This window comes from Mastigoproctus giganteus, chromosome 10 (genome assembly GCF_048544385.1).
Source record: "Mastigoproctus giganteus isolate SK-2022 chromosome 10, ASM4854438v1, whole genome shotgun sequence".
NCBI lineage: Eukaryota > Metazoa > Arthropoda > Arachnida > Uropygi > Thelyphonidae > Mastigoproctus > Mastigoproctus giganteus.
Window position 1 is genome coordinate 59,793,825 of NC_143584.1, and position 20,154 is coordinate 59,813,978.

General features: G+C 35.9%; 1 protein-coding gene across 2 annotated transcripts in view; it reads right to left on the reverse strand.

Annotated features, from left to right (window-relative positions):
• Positions 1-20,154, reverse strand: part of LOC150079048 (CD109 antigen-like) — a 1,092,235-nt gene that overhangs the window by 1,060,424 nt on the left and 11,657 nt on the right. For both annotated transcript variants that reach the window (XM_090384122.1, XM_090384121.1), the window contains exon 2: positions 1,383-1,463. In XM_090384122.1, coding sequence (XP_090240248.1) covers positions 1,383-1,444 — 62 coding nt within the window. In that variant the 5' untranslated portion in view covers positions 1,445-1,463. The remainder of the gene's footprint in view (positions 1-1,382; positions 1,464-20,154) is intronic.

Sequence of the window (20,154 nt, forward strand, 5' to 3'; positions counted from 1 at the left end):
ACGTGACTCATCCACTCAGCACACTTTCTTCCAGTCGTCTAACATCCAACTTGCATGCTCTTTGCACCAGGCGAGTCTTTTACGCTGATGAACCTTGGTTAGGAGAGGATGCCGTAGAAGTCGTCTACTGGTATAGCCCATGCATGTGAGCGTGCAACGCATGGTCATGCCAGATATTGTTCTGGGTTGGCCCATGTTTTATTGGGTAGTCAACTCTTCAACAGTGCTGTGCCTGTTTGCCTGTACCAGTTGTCGGACCCGGCGCTCACCTGTAACATTAATCTTTCGCTGACCTTTGCAGTTTTGCCGTCGGGTCATTGTTTGATCATTTTGATGCCAGTCCTGGTATACTTTAACTATTGTGGCTCTCTAACCCTCCCCCCCCACCAGTTCAGCCGTCTGGGAAATTGAGGCACCAACTCGTCGAGAACCCACAATCTGTCCTTTATCAAAGTGCGATAAATCCTTCCTTTTACCCATCACGCTCGGAATTTTACTACTACAGAACCACTGTCACCTTATCTATGCTACTTGGGTTAACTAACTCTGCACTCTTGTACTCACGTGGTCAATGGGTTGCATTCAGTTTTGATAGGAGTCATCATAATTCAGTGATCACTCAGTGTATAGAGTACTGCATACCTGGGAATAATACAGCAGTCAGACAAAGTTCTATGAACAATGCAGATGGGATTTTTTTTTTTTTTGGAAGTTCATAGAGTTATTTTTCCAGCATGGAAAAGGAGATGTACAAGGCCAGGGTTAGGCCTCATCTTGAGTATTGCATAGATCTGGAGGCTGTATTTCGGGAAGAACAGAGATCTGTTGGAACAGGCACAGAAAAAAAGTAATGAGATTAGTGAAAGGAAATAAAGGGCGCCCTTTCCAGGAAAGATTCAGTTCTGCAAATTTCACCTTTTGGAGACCAGGCACGCAAAATTTAAATTGAAAATGTTTGGTTGCAAAACAGATGTGCAGAAATATACCTTCAGTCAACATACAGTTGATAGTTGAAACAAATATCTTATCTAGTGTTGTGGAAGGTTGTAGTTTGAATAAAATCAAGGAAAAATGGGAAAAACTGTTAGAGGGGATGAATAATATCTAAAGTGGTTTTTTTTTTACTCCTTATTTTGGCTAATGCTGCCTAGGCTTTCTTTCTTTCTTGCATCATTTGCCACTACTAATACTAAAAAAAATATATGTATATGCACACAAACACAGTTTTTTTGAATATGTATACATTCAGAATATAAAAATTAGGTGTGCCACCTAAATTAGGGATGAAACACTTTGTGATGTTTCACTGTCCTAAAAGTAGAGAAACATTGATCTAAAGGATATGCATTAACTACAATAAAATAAAAATGTCATTTACTTACTTCTGTGTCCATGAAGGAGTCAAAAATGATGAGCAAAATATTAACAAGGATAGTATGAACATCTTTGAACAGCATATATTTCTAAAAGGATATTTAAAAAAAAAAAAAAAAAAAAAAAGTTTGATAAGTTTAGTACAACAGTAATTAAATATTTAAAGCAACCATATCTGCTCATATGCTTACCTTTAGTCTTTTAACTATAATGTAAGTGAATATATTTTACTGAATAAATTCAACGTACAAGTCTGCACACATTAATAAAAACTCACCCATTTCAACCTATTGTTGTTTTCTGCGCCTATGTAGCCAGGTGGGCAGGAGCAGCAGTGCATAGCACACGCTTCTTGATTAGACCGGGGTTCAAGCCCGTGGCCATCAAATACGGAGGATGCGGAAAGGTCAGGAAATAACAACAAAAACCTATTGTTGTCTTATGTTTACATGTTTTTATGAACTAAAAGTGATGGGCAATACAAAATTCACTGGTTAATGAAAATACTGATTGAAGTTAACAGAAAAGCACGTGATATCACAAAAAAAAAAAATATATATATATATATATATATATATATATATATATTTATTTTTTTTTTTTTTTGTTGGATCTCAAAACCCACTGACCAAATGCAGTCCTCCAGAATATAAAGAGATAATTTTTTATTAACAAAAACTGCATTAATTCAGGCGAAGGAGGCAACCTTAGCTGAAATAAACAAGATAGAATGGGAGTCAACATTTCTCTCACTTTTTATCAACACTCCAAACTGGGCTCTTTTCGCATGCTACCTTAGAAAAAAATAAATAAATAATCATACAGTGAACTTTGTAAAATTTCGCACTCTATAATTCAGAATTCTTTAATATCTGGCACAGTTTACAAAAAACAGCATTTTACAATCCAGAAATATTCAGTAAGCAATACAACACTCTTATCAGCAATTGCATTTCTCTTTAGATATTGACATATAGATAAAGCAATGGGCTTAATTCTCCTAGCAGAACAAACTTTCTTTTCTAACTTGCACTACTTTCAAACAGATGGTCTCTAAAAAACGTTAACCAGCCATTTGTTTAAAGACTAGACTGCTATAACAGCCTGTTTCAAGACTAACTGCTCTCTCAATTAAAGAGCAAATTGCCTCCAGTTACAACATACAGATTGTAAAGAGGTTGTTTTACATGACTTGCTATGCTGTATAAAAAGTGAGTTTTATATAGCCTGCTGAAAATAGTATAATACCAGAGCAACCTGCTACAAAAGCAAGTCTCTTCTGCAGTGAGAATTAACACTTCCATTATCTATGCAGTTTACACCTTGCTGCCTGCAAAAACAGATGAAAGGACAAGGCCATTATGAAAGTTTACAGAAAGTTCAGTTGTTTGTGCTTGATATTTAATGAAATATGCACTTATAAAACTGCTGAAATTGAGCAGTTTTAGAAGACTTCTCAATTCCCAAGGGTGCCAGATTTTAAAGAGTTTCTGTAACTTAAAACATTGTGTTTTATTTGTAGTATAACAAACAGGGCTGAGGACGAGAGTTATGCCGGTGCAGACGTGCCTTTCTGCTGCTCTTGGAACAGAGAAGTTTTTTCTGATTTATTTTCTGCTTTATTAGTTTAAATTGACATATTAACTTATTTTATAGAGTAGCTTTATATTCCTATTTACGGTACTTAAGTTTAAAGTAACTTAGATAGAGATTTTGTAGGTATTACTTAGTATCGGAAAGAGTATCAAATCCACGTGTTTACTGTTCGTAAATAGCTGCCATTGTAACGGGAAAATTAATCAGTAAAACGTATTAATCTTGTCGAACTTCATTGGCAATTAAATTGTACTTTTAACTATACATATAACCACTTAGGTTACGTAACATAAATAATTAGTAAAAATAAATAATTAATACATAACTTGATACGAAAGTTATATAAAGGGATTTCGTAGATAACACTCGTTACTGAAACAAATATTTTGTAGATAACACTCGTTACTGAAACATAAATATAGCGTTATAACTGTGTTGGGATACAAGTTTAGGATTTAATTTTATACTGAAATTGAAATTTTATTGAAAGTAAATCGAAATCATGACTCAAACCAGAGCAGCAAAGCAAAAGGCTCAAGCTAATGGGAATGCTGTGGCTCAGGGGAGAACTGAGGGGGGGCAGTTGCCCTCTGAATCACAGCCTTTTAAGATGCACTATTTGCTTGATGTTTGCGGAGCAGTAAGGTATGGGACATGATACTGCCATGGGGGATGCCTTTGCATGAGCACGATGCAAGGAGTGTAAGGAAATCAGGCGACAACTCAGCGTTGTTATGGGCCTATATGACAGCTTGAAGGGCAGGGTGGATGCCCTCGAAGGATTACAAGTGAGGGGCCCATCAAGCTCTCAGCTGCCCACACCAAAGCCAGAGCTTGCACTTGGTCATCGTGCAACACAGCGGCAACCCCCAAGGTTGCCACTGTGTTGCACGATGTCCAAGCACGATGAATTTGAGGTATTGCTCAAAACATCAAAGGCAGATATTGTTGGGATATCAGAGACGTGGTGTCACACAGATATAAGGAATGCAGAACTGGAATTTGGGGAGTACAATGTCTACAGAAAGGATAGACAGGATAGGAAGGGAGGAGGGGTCATGCTATTAGTTAAGAAACACATAAAATCCAAGAAAGTGAAGCCAGTCGACATTGCTGGACAGTGCAGTGTCGAGTCAGTTTGGTGTGACATAAGCATTGGGAAATCAAAATTGAGAGTAGGAGTGTGCTATAGGCCTAATGACTCTGATGAGTATAATAAGAAACTGTACAGAGAAATAGAGTGGGCCAGTAAATCAGAGAGTCTTATAATGGGGGATTTTAATTTCCCAGATATTGACTGGAATTTGGGGGTTGGTCACTCACACACTAGCAAGGCTTTTGTGGATTTATTGGATGATTGTTTTCTACATCAGCATGTTCGGGAGGCAACTAGAGGGAGTAATACTCTTGATTTTATTATCAGTAGTGATTCTTCATGCATTAAGGATCTGCAGATAAATAAACCACTAGGTGGCAGTGATCACAGTGTTCTGAATTGGGAGTTACTCAAAGAGGTAACTACCATTAGGGGTAAAGGGAAGGGGTATTGCTTTCGTAAAGTCGACTACGATGGACTGAGACAGTATTTAAATTCTATACAGTGGGACCAACTGATGATGTTACCAACAGCAAATTCAAAATGGGAAGCATTCAAAGAACTTATCTTGGAAGCTACTAGGCTTTACATACCAACTAAGAAATATTGTTCAAGGTTTAGGCCTAAATGGATGTCAGATGAACTAATGAGGCATATGACAGAGAAGAAAAATGCATGGGATACATACAAATTAACACGTGACACAGAAGCCTATGATAGATACAAGTTGATCTGTAACCAAGTTACAAAGGAGGTTAGGCAGGCGAAGGCAGATTACGAGAGATCCTTGGCAAGGGATGCGAAGAAAAACAGCAAAGAGTTCTTTACTTATGTAAACTCTAGAAGGAAGGGGATGAATCAGATTGGTCCACTTGATATTGATGGGTCAAATGTTGATGACCCTGCTCAGGTAGCTAACAAACTAAATGAATATTTTGCATCGACATTCACACATGAGGAGTTATTCAGCGAGGGGAATGCCAGAGGTGTATTCAACTCTAGCAGTAAGCTAGAGAATCTTGTAATAACTGAGAGTAAAGTGGAGGAAAAATTGTTGAAGATAACACAAGAAAGGCACCTGGGGTGGATGGGATCTATCCAGTTATATTAAAGGAGGCAGCAAAGGAAGTAAGCAAACCCTTAGCCATAATTATGAGAGCTTCCTTGGACTCAGGGGAGGTACCCATGGACTGGAGATGTGCAAATGTGACCCCAATTCTCAAGGGAGGATCAAAGGCTGACACAAGTAATTATAGACCTGTGAGTTTAACTTCTGTTCCTGGAAAATTAATGGAGGCACTGGTTAAAGAAGCACTGCAGGATCATCTAGACAAGACTTCAGTTATAGCTCGGACACAGCATGGTTTTGTTAAGGGGAAGTCTTGCCTGACCAATTTGATTGGATACTATGATGCAGTCACAAAAGAACTGGATGCAGGGAATAACTTTGATATTATATACTTGGATCTTAGAAAGGCTTTTGATACTGTTGCACATGGAAGACTGCTGCACAAATTGGAGCAGTGTGGTATTGAAGGCAAATTGCTGCTATGGATAAAGGGGTGGTTGAGGGGGACAAGACAGAGAGTGGTAAACAATGGACACTGCTCGTCATGGACTAATGTTATTAGTGGAGTCCCTCAGGGTTCAGTATTGGGTCCTTTATTGTTCTCTGTATTTATAAATGATATTTATGATGGTATATCAAGCTTAATGTCCAAGTTTGCAGACGATACGAAGGTTGGCAGGGTTGTCAAGGACACTACTGACACTATGCTGCTGCAACAGGATCTGGAAAGGTTGAGCAGATGGGCTGAGAGGTGGCAAATGAAGTTTAACATTGACAAATGTAAAGTACTACATATGGGAAACAGCAACCCCAGAGCAACGTATCAACTCTGTGGTACTACACTGATAGTGGTAGAGAATGACAGGGACCTGGGGGTGGTTGTGCAGGCAGATATGAAGTTCTCTGAGCAGTGCAGACGGGCGGCAAGAGTAGCTCATGGTGTATTGTCAATGATATATAGGAATTTTTCTAGCAGGGATAAGGTGATTATTCCCTTGTATAAGGCAATGCTCAGGCCACACCTAGAGTACTGTATACAGGCCTGGAGGCCTCATTTGAAGAAGGATGTAGAGCTGCTGGAACGAGTACAGAGAAGGGAACAAGATTAGTGAATGGAACAAAGGGGTGCTCTTACGAAGAAAGGCTTAAGTTTTGCGAATTACAGTGTCTGGAGACTAGGCACCAGCGAGGTGATCTGATAGAGGTGTACAATGCCTTGAATGGTTTGAGCATGCTCAATGCTGATGCGATTCTTCCTCTTGCTCAGAATAATCACCTGAGAGGGCATAAATTCAAATTGAGGAAAGACAGATGTAGGATAGAAGTGAGGAAATTTGCCTTTAGCCAGCGGGTGGTTGGTAGGTGGAACAGACTTCCATCCCTTGTCGTGGAAGTTGATAGCCTAAATAAGTTTAAGGTTCAGCTGGACAGGTATTTCGAATGAACAGAGGTGTGAAGTGGAAGTGATTATTTTTTATTTATTTATTTTACTTTATTTTTTTTTTTTGGTTGATGCTGCATAAACTTGCTTTCTTGCATCAAATGCCTCTACTAATGCTAATGCTAACAGCTACAATAATAGCCAATATTAGGCCTACAAGGCCACTGCAACCAACTAAAATTCAATTATGGCATCTAATATTTAATCTTCTATCAAATTAACATAGTAACAGTAAAGAAGAAAATATGCAAGGAAACTTGACTTTCTGTTGCATCAACAAAAAAAAAAAAAATCTTTAAAATCCAGCTGTCCCTTAAACTTCACCTTACTACAACATCAACCACCCAAAAAGCAGTTTATTCCAGTAGTCGACAAAATGACAAATAAACATACCTGTTCTAGTTTATTAATTTTCACGAATTGTGAAAACTCCACAATCATTCAATTCTCCCTCTCTGTTGAATACATCTGTCAGTTCCCTCTACTCTCAGATGCCTTGTTTCCAAACTCCATAACCTGTACATTTGTAATCTCTACTCGCATGGCTGCCCCTTTACGATTCTCACCAGATGAGTTGCCAGTTGGACTCTTTCAAGAAACTCGATATCTTTTCTTAAATGCAACCTCAAAATCTGAATGTAACATTTCAACTGTGCATGCCCCCCACATACAATGCATGTTGACCTCTGTGTCTGATAGTATCAAAACACCCAATTTTCTTTCTTCAATTCCACTTTGGCTCTACCTAAGTGTAGATTTGTTATTGTTTGTTATTTGGGTTTTAGGAGCATTAGCAACTAAGGCCATATTGCTCCGGGGATATGCGGTGGTCATTCCCTGACCTTTCCACATCCTCCGTATTTGGTGGTCACGGACTCGAACCGCGGTCTAATCAAGAAGCGTGTGCTACGCACTGCTGCTCCTGCCCACCTGGCTACTGAGGTGCCACCCTAAGTGTAGAAGTTACTCGCAGGTTATTATTTCCCAAATATAGAACCTCACATTGGTAGGACTGAGGCTATCTGTCTTGGCAGCTTGTATTATGAGCTGGTGAAATTTGGAAAGTATGGGTTTTTTTTTTCTTATTTTACAATGTAATTTGCAGTAAAAGAATAGTTTTAAATCTTAATGATTCATTAGCTAAACTTATTTCTGTATCTCTCTAAATATTTAATTAATTACAGCATATTACAGTGGGCCAAGGGGTAAAGGTCAACTGCGCCAAGTTTTTGAGGGTTTTTTTTTTTTTTTTTGCTACCGATTTTTTCTGGTATAATTAGTGTCCTTTTTTACAAGTATGAAAAAATATCTCTTTCTATTTCTTACCCCCGACCTTTTACTCTGCTTCGCACTTCACCCTCCGTGTATGAATCTTCAAGCATGCCTACCACTATTTTATGTTATGCAATCGACTAAAACATGCTTTCAGAATAACCACAGGGTTAAAGGATGATTCAGTTTCATATGGTAACGAAAGAAGAAAAAGTAGTTGGTAGATGAAGAGGAAAAATAGTTAAAGAAGAATAAAGTAAATCAGTAACAATTAAATTACATGATGCCTGGAGCTGCCTCAATACTTTCATTAAATTTCCTAATTCTGACAAAAAGAATGAGATGTTCTCATTCCTTTTCAGAATTAGCAAGGAATGAGATGCTTTCAACAACAAATTGAAGAAAGAAGCTACGAAGTGGAAATGCAATAGGACCTTCACCGACGCCACCATTAGAAAAAGTCTGATCACTACATCATGAGTGGGCCAAGGGGTAAAGGTCAAGAACTAATTCCAGTAGATAGAGCTTAAACCTTTTGTTGCCTTTGTACATTAGTAGTATTGCTGTTTTAGTGCTGCTGCTGCTGCTGTATTTGCATGTTTCTTGTGATATTTCTTCTCATAAAAGTGCTTTGAAATTTTTAATGCCTGGAAAATGTTGTGTTCTTGGCCCATGGAAATTATAAAAGGTGGTCCAAAAGTACACATCTTTGTCTTTCTGTTGAAGGATACTGTTTAACTAACAAATGATTGAAAGATATACCAAGAAAAGACTTTGTTCCATCTGAACATTCAAAGATAAATTTTCCAAAATAAGTTTGTGGTATATTAATAACAGTTACCTTAAATAGAAGTATTTTAACAGTAATGAAACAATAATATATATGGAAATGAAAGAGATATATTCTTGTCAGAATATAGAAGTAAATTTTGTCAGAATTTTGGCTTTTGTGGTTTCATTTATATATAAAATATTCATTTCGTGTATTGGATACACTGAAAAAAGTGCATGCTTGTTTAAGAAATAAAAAAATCTCAATATTTGTCCAATACATAATGTTAATTTTATTTATTAATACACAAAGTGTAATTATATGCAACCTTTGATAAATAGGTCGGTGTATGTGGACTGAGGTATCCTTAGCTGTAAAAGCTAATAATGGTCTTCTATGATATGCTAATAACAAGTAAAGTGAAATTCGGAAGAGAGCATAACATTTTGTTTATATATTTCATATTGTTACAAGTATGTGAGATTCATTTCGAGCCATCCCAGATAGTTAGACGGAAGTGCAACGAAGAGATGAACAAGAAGAACCTTGGGGAGAATTCGTGTGACATATGGAAACAGAATTGGTTTGACACCACTTGGATCATGTTACTCTGTCACGCTTTGTCGCAAATTACACATGCAGTGTTAAGATCATCAAGAAACAACAATTGCCATGCATAATATGCTAGAGAAACTATGACATGGCTCAGGATATCAACGAGTACAAGTGAAGATGGTAACACTGCACGTTCCATTTCGCAATGAGGAAATGAAGATACCGTCAGAGATGGCATATGTCAAGACCTACAACAACGATGAAGAGCTCATACTAGAACAGTGTAAATTGTGCCTGTGCCATAAAGAAGAAAGTGGAATCAGTCATGCAAGACATCTTCGTGGGTTGCACAAAAGCAGAGCAAGAAGCACACATTCGCCAGAAACTCTATAAAATGTCTGTTATCAACACTGGTGGAACATCTACATTTGATGGGAAAAATAAGAGAATCACTGTAGATTTCAAGATCCAAAATTAATTCGCGGAGCTGTTCCATCACAATTTCCGAACTGTCCAAGCTATTTGTCATCACAGGCATTTACAAGAGCCAGTCAAGAAAACAAGTAGTAAAGATTAGAAGGAAAAAACTTTGAGAAGGCCCTGGAAAATAATATTAAAAGTAAATATGATTATGAAAATGCTCGAGAATTTCACACATTCACACAACTAGCAGAGTGCCTGAATAGACATACAGTACCTGAATGCTGGCAAGTTATTTAAAAAAATAACTGTATTATGTTTTTTATACTTAATAGTTCAGCCAGTACCTTCCATTGCCTATTCAGTCGCAATTAGTAACGATTTGATGTTGAATAGTTTTCAATCAGATTACTGACAACTTAGAACAGATACCAGTATCGATATTAATAATATTTCTTTTGTTTTAAATGTTGCTTGTAGTTTACTGAATTCAATTGTGGAAGACATTAATAGCAAGAGAGCATCAGTGTTCAAATCTAACAATTACATTTGTTAGAATGTTAAAAGAATGCATACAGGTATTCCAGAGAAGTATTAATATTTTAATTTTTGATGTTTTTGATATCTCCACATGCCTACAAATTTCTGCAGTATTCTACATTCCTACTTCTCCCTCATCCAAGTACTATTTGTAAGCTCCACTCTTCTCTAAATGCAAAAATTCCGTATGACCAGCAAGAGAATCAGAGTATGTATGCCAAACAGAAATTGGATCATTTTCTGATGTATGTATGCTAAACAGAAATTGGCCTTTTTAAATTCTCCAAAATACAAAATTAGTTTAATAATCAATGAAATTCATCCGAAACCTTATATTGATTACTGATTGATTTTCTTTGAATGATGTTTGCAAAAATGGTCATTTTTGCAAACAGCGGTCAAGCTTTATCTAATGGTGGCATTGCCTTTACTCAAGAAAATTTTCAGAACAGGGAAGATTGACTGGGGACACCTAATTAAATTTATTGGTTTAACACATATCAACCATCAACCTTTGTTTAACACATATCAACCTTGTTAAAAAAAATTTTTATTCTTTTTTAATCTGACCTATATTCTTTGTGTGCAATTTTGTTTTAAATACATACATACATACATACACAGTATTTAAAATAAAGGCTTTTCTTTTCATCATATTTATATCCTAATACCAACAAAATTAAAATTTCACATGCTATTAGTTTATCGGATAAATTTTCTGGCTTGTTTCTATGAGCTACAACTCAAAAATATTTACATATCAATATTCTATAATTCGGGTAAATGTATATTTACAAATTTGATTTTTTACTGTAAAATAAATTTTGTTAGTACTCTTGGACGACCACACAGAAGTTTTGCTTGCTATTTCATTCCACAGAATACACTGTGATTATACCCTTCCTTTAATATTTCATTCTCTTTGTCTTTCCACACAATGTTATTAAACAGTGGTAGAAATACTTTAATCATGGATTCTTTCATGCAGATAAAAGTATTGTTTCCAACTCAGCATAGGGATACCATGAATGATATACCAAACACTGAATGTAAACAGCCTCACATTATAATCGGTTTGTTACCCGCCAAAGAAAGTAGAATAAGATCCAATATTTAAAGGTGGAAAAGAGTACAACACCTGACGTGTAAATTAATTAGGTTAACAGTTTAATATTACTAATCTGCGACCTGATACAGGTAAAAAAAAAAAAAAAAAAGTGTTGGGCACAAAAACAGCAACCATGAAAAATAGTACATATATAGTAACCACAGCTCCAGTGGTTCACCCAATAGTTTTATGGGGAATAGGGACTCGTACATTATACATTGATAGCTTTCACAAACATCATCAACAGTAAACTATGTGATATCAAAATGCTCTGGGGGGGGGGGGGCCTCTCCTTTCCACAGCTTCTGGCTGCTCAAAAACCTGCACCTGTGCTTAGCTCATTTCCCTTTCTTATTTCATAACATGATGAAAGTATTCTTTGGTCGGGATGGCAGCTCTGATCCTCGCCACCCCCCACTTCTTAAAGAAACGTTCTGGGTGCTCTACTGTAATTAGTAAACTTGTTCTTTTATTTATATTAAAATATTGAAACTTAAAAGGTATTTTTGAGTTTCGCAGTCAAATTTTACTTGTACCTTCACAAAGTATGCAAAAAAATAACACACTCCACCAAAACTCCACCTTCCATTTCCATCGAAGTTATGAACTACCTTTTGTTATAGCTTCCATCGAAATTTCATAGCAGTCTTAAAAAGAATGTATTTATATAGAGTGGAGGTTCACCACGAGCTTGGGCAGTGGTGCAGCATAATTTATTATTTTTTTTATGTAAAGCTTTCATTGTTCTTTCCTTTTTCATCCCACTTCCCACAGAGTAGTAAGATACAGAGTGGTAACTTGCTCAATTACTCCCAGCGCCATCATTGTATGAATGTGGAACAAACGTAGCCATTAAAACCCACAGAGTAGTAGTAGTAGCAGTAGTGGCATGTGATGCAAGAAAGCAAGTGTATGAGCTTATACAGCATCAGCCAAAAAAAAAAAAAAAAATTCACACAACCATTCCCTCTAAATGTTTGTCCAGTTCCTCCTTCATTTTATTTAACCTATCAACTTCCACAAAGACAGATGGAAGTTTGTTCCAGAAATTACCCACCCACTGGCTAAAGGCAAATTTTCGAACATCTATTCTACATCAGTCTTTTCTTATTTGAATTTATGACCCCTTAGGTTCATAATCTGAACAAGTGGAAGGATCCCTTCAGAATTCAGCATGCTCAACCCATTCAAGGCCTTATACACCTCAATCAGATCAATCAGATCACGGTGCAGGTGCCTAGTCTCCAGCCATTGCAATTTGCAGAACATAAGCCTCTCTTTGTAAGAGGATCCCATCATTCTCCTCACCAATCTTGTTGCCCTTCTCTGTACACGCTCAAGGAAATCTACATCCTTTCTAAAATGAGGCCTCCAGACATGATACAGAGGGACAATCACCTCCTTTTCCCTGCTAGCAAAATTCCTATATATCATTGACAAAACCCCATGACCTGCCCTGGCAGCCTGTCTGCATTGCTCAGAAAACTTCATATCTGACTGCACAATTACTCCCAGGTAATTGTGCACATGCCCAATCCTAATAAAATGGTTGATGTATTTGGATTTGATTACTGTTAATTGGGCGTAGCAAGTTTGATTTACATTGCTTTTTTTGTTATTATAATTATAATTATTTGTGTAGTTGTCTACTGACATCGTGGACAGAAAGAAGTGTTTCTTTTGTAACAAATTTGAAGTGCGATTCCACCAATTTCCAAATTTAAGGTAATTTATCAAAGTTGATAGAACTGGGAAATATTTAATGAAATGTTAAAAAAAAAAACTACTACTGAATAGCTAATTAATAACTAATTCATAACTTATTACATTAATTAATATTATTAGTGTATTGATATTAATCGAAGTAGCGGTTCATCGAATACAGTGATTAATATCAATACACTAATAATATTAATTAATGTAATAAGTTATGAATTAGTTATTAATTAGCTATTCAGTAGTAGTTTTTTTTTTTTACAGATTGTTTTTTGATAATTCGTTCCAAGACCTCGGAAGTTGAAATTTTTGCTATATAACTAAGCTATTTATCTCTCTAAAAGGTCATTTTTATAATAGAAACTGTATTAGTTTTATATAAACTTATGTCAAATAAGCACAACACAAAAAATCACTTCAACCAGAGGATGCAAAAACAAAACACGTGGACAAGTATACAAATGCAGCTATTGGCTGAGAGGAAAGACCATGTGGTCCGATCGGAGACAATCGTAAGCCCATCATAAAATGAAATAAGTAGGCGCTGGTTAACATGATCATTGGTTAAAAGAATCAGTGCTTAGCACTTTATAGAATCAAATTTTAAAAAACCAATTCAAATCATTAAAATGTGCTACTCTTCCATCATTATCATATATTCGGTTATAATAATCAATTTTGGACACCTTTGTGATATTTTTCTAAAGCATATTTCTGCAGGTCCAATAACAGATTGTTTTTTGATAATTCGTTCCAAGACCTCGGAAGTTGAAATTTTTGCTATATAACTAAGCTATTTATCTCTCTAAAAGGTCATTTTTATAATAGAAACTGTATTAGTTTTATATAAACTTATGTCAAATAAGCACAACACAAAAAATCACTTCAACCAGAGGATGCAAAAACAAAACACGTGGACAAGTATACAAATGCAGCTATTGGCTGAGAGGAAAGACCATGTGGTCCGATCGGAGACAATCGTAAGCCCATCATAAAATGAAATAAGTAGGCGCTGGTTAACATGATCATTGGTTAAAAGAATCAGTGCTTAGCACTTTATAGAATCAAATTTTAAAAAACCAATTCAAATCATTAAAATGTGCTACTCTTCCATCATTATCATATGTTCGGTTATAATAATCAATTTTGGACACCTCTGTGATATTTTTCTAAAGCATATTTCTGCAGGTCACTACTATAAAACAATTTGCTGCTTCTGGTTTATTGGACTTTTGTGTTACTGCATTCTATTATAAACTGAAAGTAAACTCGATCTTATTGCCTTTGCAATAATATCAATAGCTGGAATTCTGTGGGTTTTTACATTATTATAGTGAAACGTGTTTCCCCTCCACTAAAATCTTCTATCATAAAAAAAAAAAAAAAAAAATTTTTAGAATCTTCTCTTCTCTCATTCCTATTTTTTAAGCTTCGTAAATTTGTTAGTTCGTATTTCAATTGTGCATGACGTGTTCTTCATTATTGATTGCTTATCTCTTTTACTGTTTTAAATTTAACAATCCAAAAAAATATATATATAAATAAAATATCAATTAGTTAGTATGTATATATTACGGTATTAATTAAGCTATTATGTAAGTGTAAATTTATTTTTATTTTGCTAATGTGAGGACAATATTCTTGTGATTTTCATGTATCATTTAATTTTGTTAATTGACAAGCGTAAATTTGTGCTTTACTGAAAAGATAGACAAGACAGAAATGGAGGAGGGGTTATGCTGTAAGTTAAGAAACACATAAAATCTAAGGAAGTGCATCCAATTGACATTGGTGGACAATGCAATGTCGAGTCTGTTTGGTGTGACATGAGCAATGGGAAAGGAAAAATGAGAGTAGGTGTGTGTTATATGCCAAATGAATCTGATGAGTAATAATAAGAAATTGTGCAGAGAAATAGAGTGGGCCAGTAAATCAGAGTGTCTTATAATGGGAGACTTTAATTTCCCAGAGATTGACTGGAATTTGTGGGTTGGTCACTCACACACTAGCAAGACTTTTGTGGATTTATTGGATGATCGTTTTCTACAGCAGCATGTTCGGGGGGCAACTAGGGGGAGTAATACTCTTGATCTGATTATCAGTAGGGATTCTTCATGCATCAAGAATCTGCAGATAAAGGAACAACTAGGTGGCAGTGATCACAGTGTGCTGAAGTGGGATTTACTCAAAGAGGTAACTACCATCAAGGGTAAAGGGAAGGGATTTTGCTTTCGTAAAGGAGACTACGGTGGTATTTAAATTCTATTTATTTAAATTCTATTCTCTACAGTATTTAAATTCTATACGATGGGACCAACTGATGATGTTACCAACAGAAAATTCAAAATGGGAAGCATTCAAAGAATTAATCTTGGAAGCTATTAGGCTTTTCATACCAACAAAGAAATATCGTTTAAGATTTAGGCCTAAGTGGATGTCAGATGAACTAATTAGATATGTCACACAGAAGAAAAATGCATGGGATACATAAAAATTAACATGTGACACAGAAGCCTATGACAGATATAAGTTGGTCTGTAACCAAGTTACAAAGAAGGTTACGCAGGAAAAGACAGATTACGAGAAATCTTGGGTAAAGGATGAAAAGAAAAACAGCAAAGAATTCTTTCCTTATGTAAATTCTAGAAGGAAGGGGATGAATCAGATTGGTTCACTTGATATCGATGGTTCAACTGTTGATGATCCTGCTCAGGTAGCTAACAAACTAAATGAATATTTTGCATCTACATCCACACATGAGGAGTTATTCAAGGAGGGGAATGCCAGAGGTGTATTCAACTCTGGCAGTAAGCTAGATAATATTGTAATAACTGAAAGTAAAGTGGAGGAGAAATTGTTGAAGATAAACATAAGAAAGGCACCTGGGTGGATGGAATCTATCCAGTTAGATTAAAGGAGGCGGCAAAGGAAGTAAGCAAACCCTTAGCCATAATTACGAGGGCTTCCCTGGACTCAGGCGAGGTACCCATTAGGGCTTGCAAACCGGTTTTATAAAACCAGTTAAATCGGTTTTCATATTGAGTTGTTAAAACCGAAACCGAGCTTTTAAAACCAGATTCGAATATTTTCTTAGTTAGCCCTCAAATATAGTTTTTTGTTCGTTTGTCTGGATGGTTCAACTGCTTTATGTTTTAAAAATGTTTATTATTTTATTTTATTTTATGTTCAGGTACGAATCTCATGGGCAAGTGGCCCAAATCTAGGAGGGGTACCTTTTATCTTCCCACCTGTATCATGGCATGATGCAGGTGTACTCATTTACGACTGAGTGAGTCGGAGCGATAGCGTAAAAGAAAATGCTCAACATTTCGCCGTTCCATCTATCTTGTTTGCCAGGCAAGTTATGGAATGAGCCTTATTGATGGTTACCCACTAGAAACAGATTCGCTGAATACTGCATCAAATTTCAATCGTAGAAAGATTTTTTCTTCTTTATTCCTATTAAATTTGCGATCAAATGTTCTCCAAAAAGCAGCTTCACCAAATTTAGCTTTTATGTAATTTTGAAAATACAATAGATTTAATTGGGGAAAAAAAAATTGCAAGATAAAAAAATTTTAAATTTCTTTCATGAAAATTTTGAAACTTGCCTCGTTTAGACTCTTCATTCAGTGCTTGCGGGAGTGACTCGTAGTATTGTGCCTTTGTTATATTCAATATTTTTATTTAAAATTGCCGGTGATATAAATTCCTACTAATTAATATTTATTGCTCTTAATATGTCTAAGATGAAATCAAATGTATGGAATTATTTTGCTCGAAAAAGCAAAGATGAAGCACAATGTTCGAAATGTCAGAAAATAATGAAGTCGTCTGGAGGACCTACATCATCTTTGATGTTGCATTTAAAGAAAATGCATCAGATTGACATTAAACAAGATAACAGTGAACCTCCCGTAAAAATTGTAAGAACATTAGAAAACTTGATCGTTAAAAAATCTATGGAAGAAGAGATTTCAAAATTAGCCGCTTTAGATGGATTTTCTTTTAATTCAATTGCCAAAGTGAGTTTATACAATCAAGCCTTCACCTTCAGAGAAATAAATACGATAAATTACCACCAGCCTCTGTGAATGGAATTAAAAATATGGTTTTGAATTATTATAAAACTAAGAAAAAAGAACTCATTCAACATTTCAAAAATTCATTGGTTTTGGGTGCATGGTATTCATTAACTCTAGACGAATATACATCTATACATGGCATGCTTTATCAAACCGACTTTACCAATGAGCTAATTTATTTCTTCAATCCAATGGCCAATATTGCACAAACTATTAACAAAGTCGGAAAAATTTGCAAGCTTTTTCGAAAATCGCCTACCAAAATGACATATTACAAAATTTTGTTAAAGCAAAATTTAATGGGAAAGAATATAAACTTATATTAGATTGTAAGACTAGATGGGATAGCACATTCTATATGATTGAGAGATTTTTGAAATTGAAAAACTGCATTCCAAATGTTCTATGTGCAGTACTGTTAACTGAAGCTGTGTCTGATGATGACTGGAAAACACTTGAATTGCTATGTGAAACTTTGCAACCAGTTAAAATGATTCTGAAGGCTATAACCTCAGAAGATACAGACTTACTTAAAGCAGAGTCTTCAATAGAATTTCTGCTTGCTAAGCTTGATACAGCAGTAAACCCATTTGCTTTAAAGTTTCACCAAAGCCTTTTGCTGCGTTACAATGCAAGACAAAATTGCCAAACTGTGGCTTTGCAGAGCTATCTACACAACCCCAAAAAGTTTAGGAAAGAAGATTCAGGTTCAAGCACTTTTGACTTTCCAAGTAAGCAAGTTTTGAAAAAGCATGCTGAAGAGATTTATCAGAGATTATTTGCAAAACATTCCGAAGGAGGCTTAGCGTTGAATGAAGAAACTGAAAATAAACAAACTGTTCTTTTAGAAGAAAACAAAGACTCGTTTAGTTCCGATGTTGGAGATACACTCATGCGAGAGTATGATAGCGTAATAAACAGATTAACTGAAGAGCCTTCAAAATATCCGAGTGAATTGGAAATCAGCAAAGAATTTAAAATTTTGGAGGCAACTAGCAGTAGAAATGAAAAGCTGGAGAAAGTTTATACAAACTGCTAACCATTAAACCAACAAGTGTCCAATCTGAGAGGGTGTTTTCGATCACTGGTCTCTTTAACACAAAAATAAGGTCAAGTCTATAAGGAAAAATACTTAATATACTGTATTTTTTCAAGGATCATTTTCAGAAAAAAGCTGAGCAATAAATAGTAAAGTAATTTCCCCAACCTGATTTTTTTCACATTATTTTTATTTATTTATTATTATTATTATTATACGGCTTATTATTTTTTTGTTTACTATATGAGAAGATAGTTTTTATTCAAAGGATTCGAATGAAATTTGTAATTTTGTATAATCTCAAGCTGGTTACTTTTTTGGAGCATTTTAATTTTTTTATATTTTTTACTATAAGAAGTGATAGATTTTGTTTAAAAGATTTGATTACAATTTGTACAATCTACCCAAGATAAAATAAATACCTGTGTTATAAGCTTTTAATTATTTTACCTAATTCTGAGAAAATCAGTTTTAAAACAGGTTTTAAGAGTAAACTCAGTATCGAAATTTCTTGGTTTTATGCAAGCCCTAGTACCTATGGACTGGAGAGGTGCAAATATGATCCCAATCCACAAACAAGGATCAAAGGGAGACACAGGGAATTACAGACCTGTTAGTTTAACTTCTGTTCCAGAGAAATTAATGGAGGTACTGGTTAAAGAAGCATTGCAGGATCATCTAGACAAGACTTCAGTTATAGCTCGGACACAGCATGGGTTTGCTAAGGGGAAGTCTTGTCTGACTAATTTGATTGGATACTATGATGTAGTCACAAAGGAAATGGATGCAAAGAATAACTTTGATATCATATATTTGGATCTTAGAAAGGCCTTTGATACTGGTGCACATGGAAGACTGCTGCACAAATTGGAGCAGTTTGGCATTGGAGGCAAATTGCTGCTATGGATAAAGGGATGATTCAGTGGGAGAAGAAGACAGAGAGTGGTAATTAATGTACACTACTCTTTGTGGACTAATGTTATTAGTGGAGTCCCTCAGGATTGAGTGTTGGGTCCATTGTTCTTTTCTGTATTTATAAATGATATTGATGATGGTATATCAGGCTTAATGTCCAAATTTGCAGACGATACGAAGGTTGGCACGGTTGTTAATGACACTAATAACAGTACACTGCTGCAACAAGAAAAGTTGAGCAGATGGGGCTGAGAGGTGGCAAATGAAGTTTAACATTGACAAATGTAAAGTACTACATTAGCATTAGCATTAGCGGAGACATTTGATGCAAGAAAGCAAGCTTATGCAACATCAGCCAAAAAAAAAACCACTTTCACTTCACCCATCTGTGCTTTCGAAATACCTGTCCAGCTGAGCCTTAAACTTATTTAGGTTATCAACTTCCACGACAAGGGATGGAAGTCTGTTCCACCAACCAACCACCTGCTGGCTAAAGGCAAATTTCCGCTCAACTATCCTAAATCTGTCTTTCCTCAATTTGAATTTATGCCCTCTCAGGTGATTATTCTGAGCAAAAGGAAGAATCCCATCAGCATTGAGCATGCTCAAACCATACAAGGCTTTCTCCACCTCTATCAGATCACCTCGCTGGTGCCTAGTCTCCAGTCACCGTAATTTGCAAAACTTAAGATTTTCTTCGTATGAGCACCTCTTTGTTCCATTCACTAATCTTGTTGCGCTTCTTGTTGAAATGAGGCCTCCAGACCTGTATACAGTACTCTAGGTGTGGCCTGACCATTGCTTTATACAAGGGAATAATCACCTCCTTATCGCTGCTAGAAAAATTCCTATATATCATTGACAATCCACCATGAGCTACTCTTGCAGCCCGTCTGCACTACACAGAGAACTTCATATCTGCTTGCACAACCATCCCCAAGTCCCTTTCATTCACTACCACTGTCAGTGTAGTACAACAGAGTTGATATTTTGCTCTGGGGTTGCTGTTTCCCATATGTAGTACTTTACATTTGTCAATGTTAAACTTCATTTGCCACCTCTCAGCCCATCTCGTCACAATTTCCAGATCCTGTTGCAGTAGCATAGTGTCAGTAGTCTCCCTAACAACCCTGCCAACCTTCGTATCGTCTGCCAA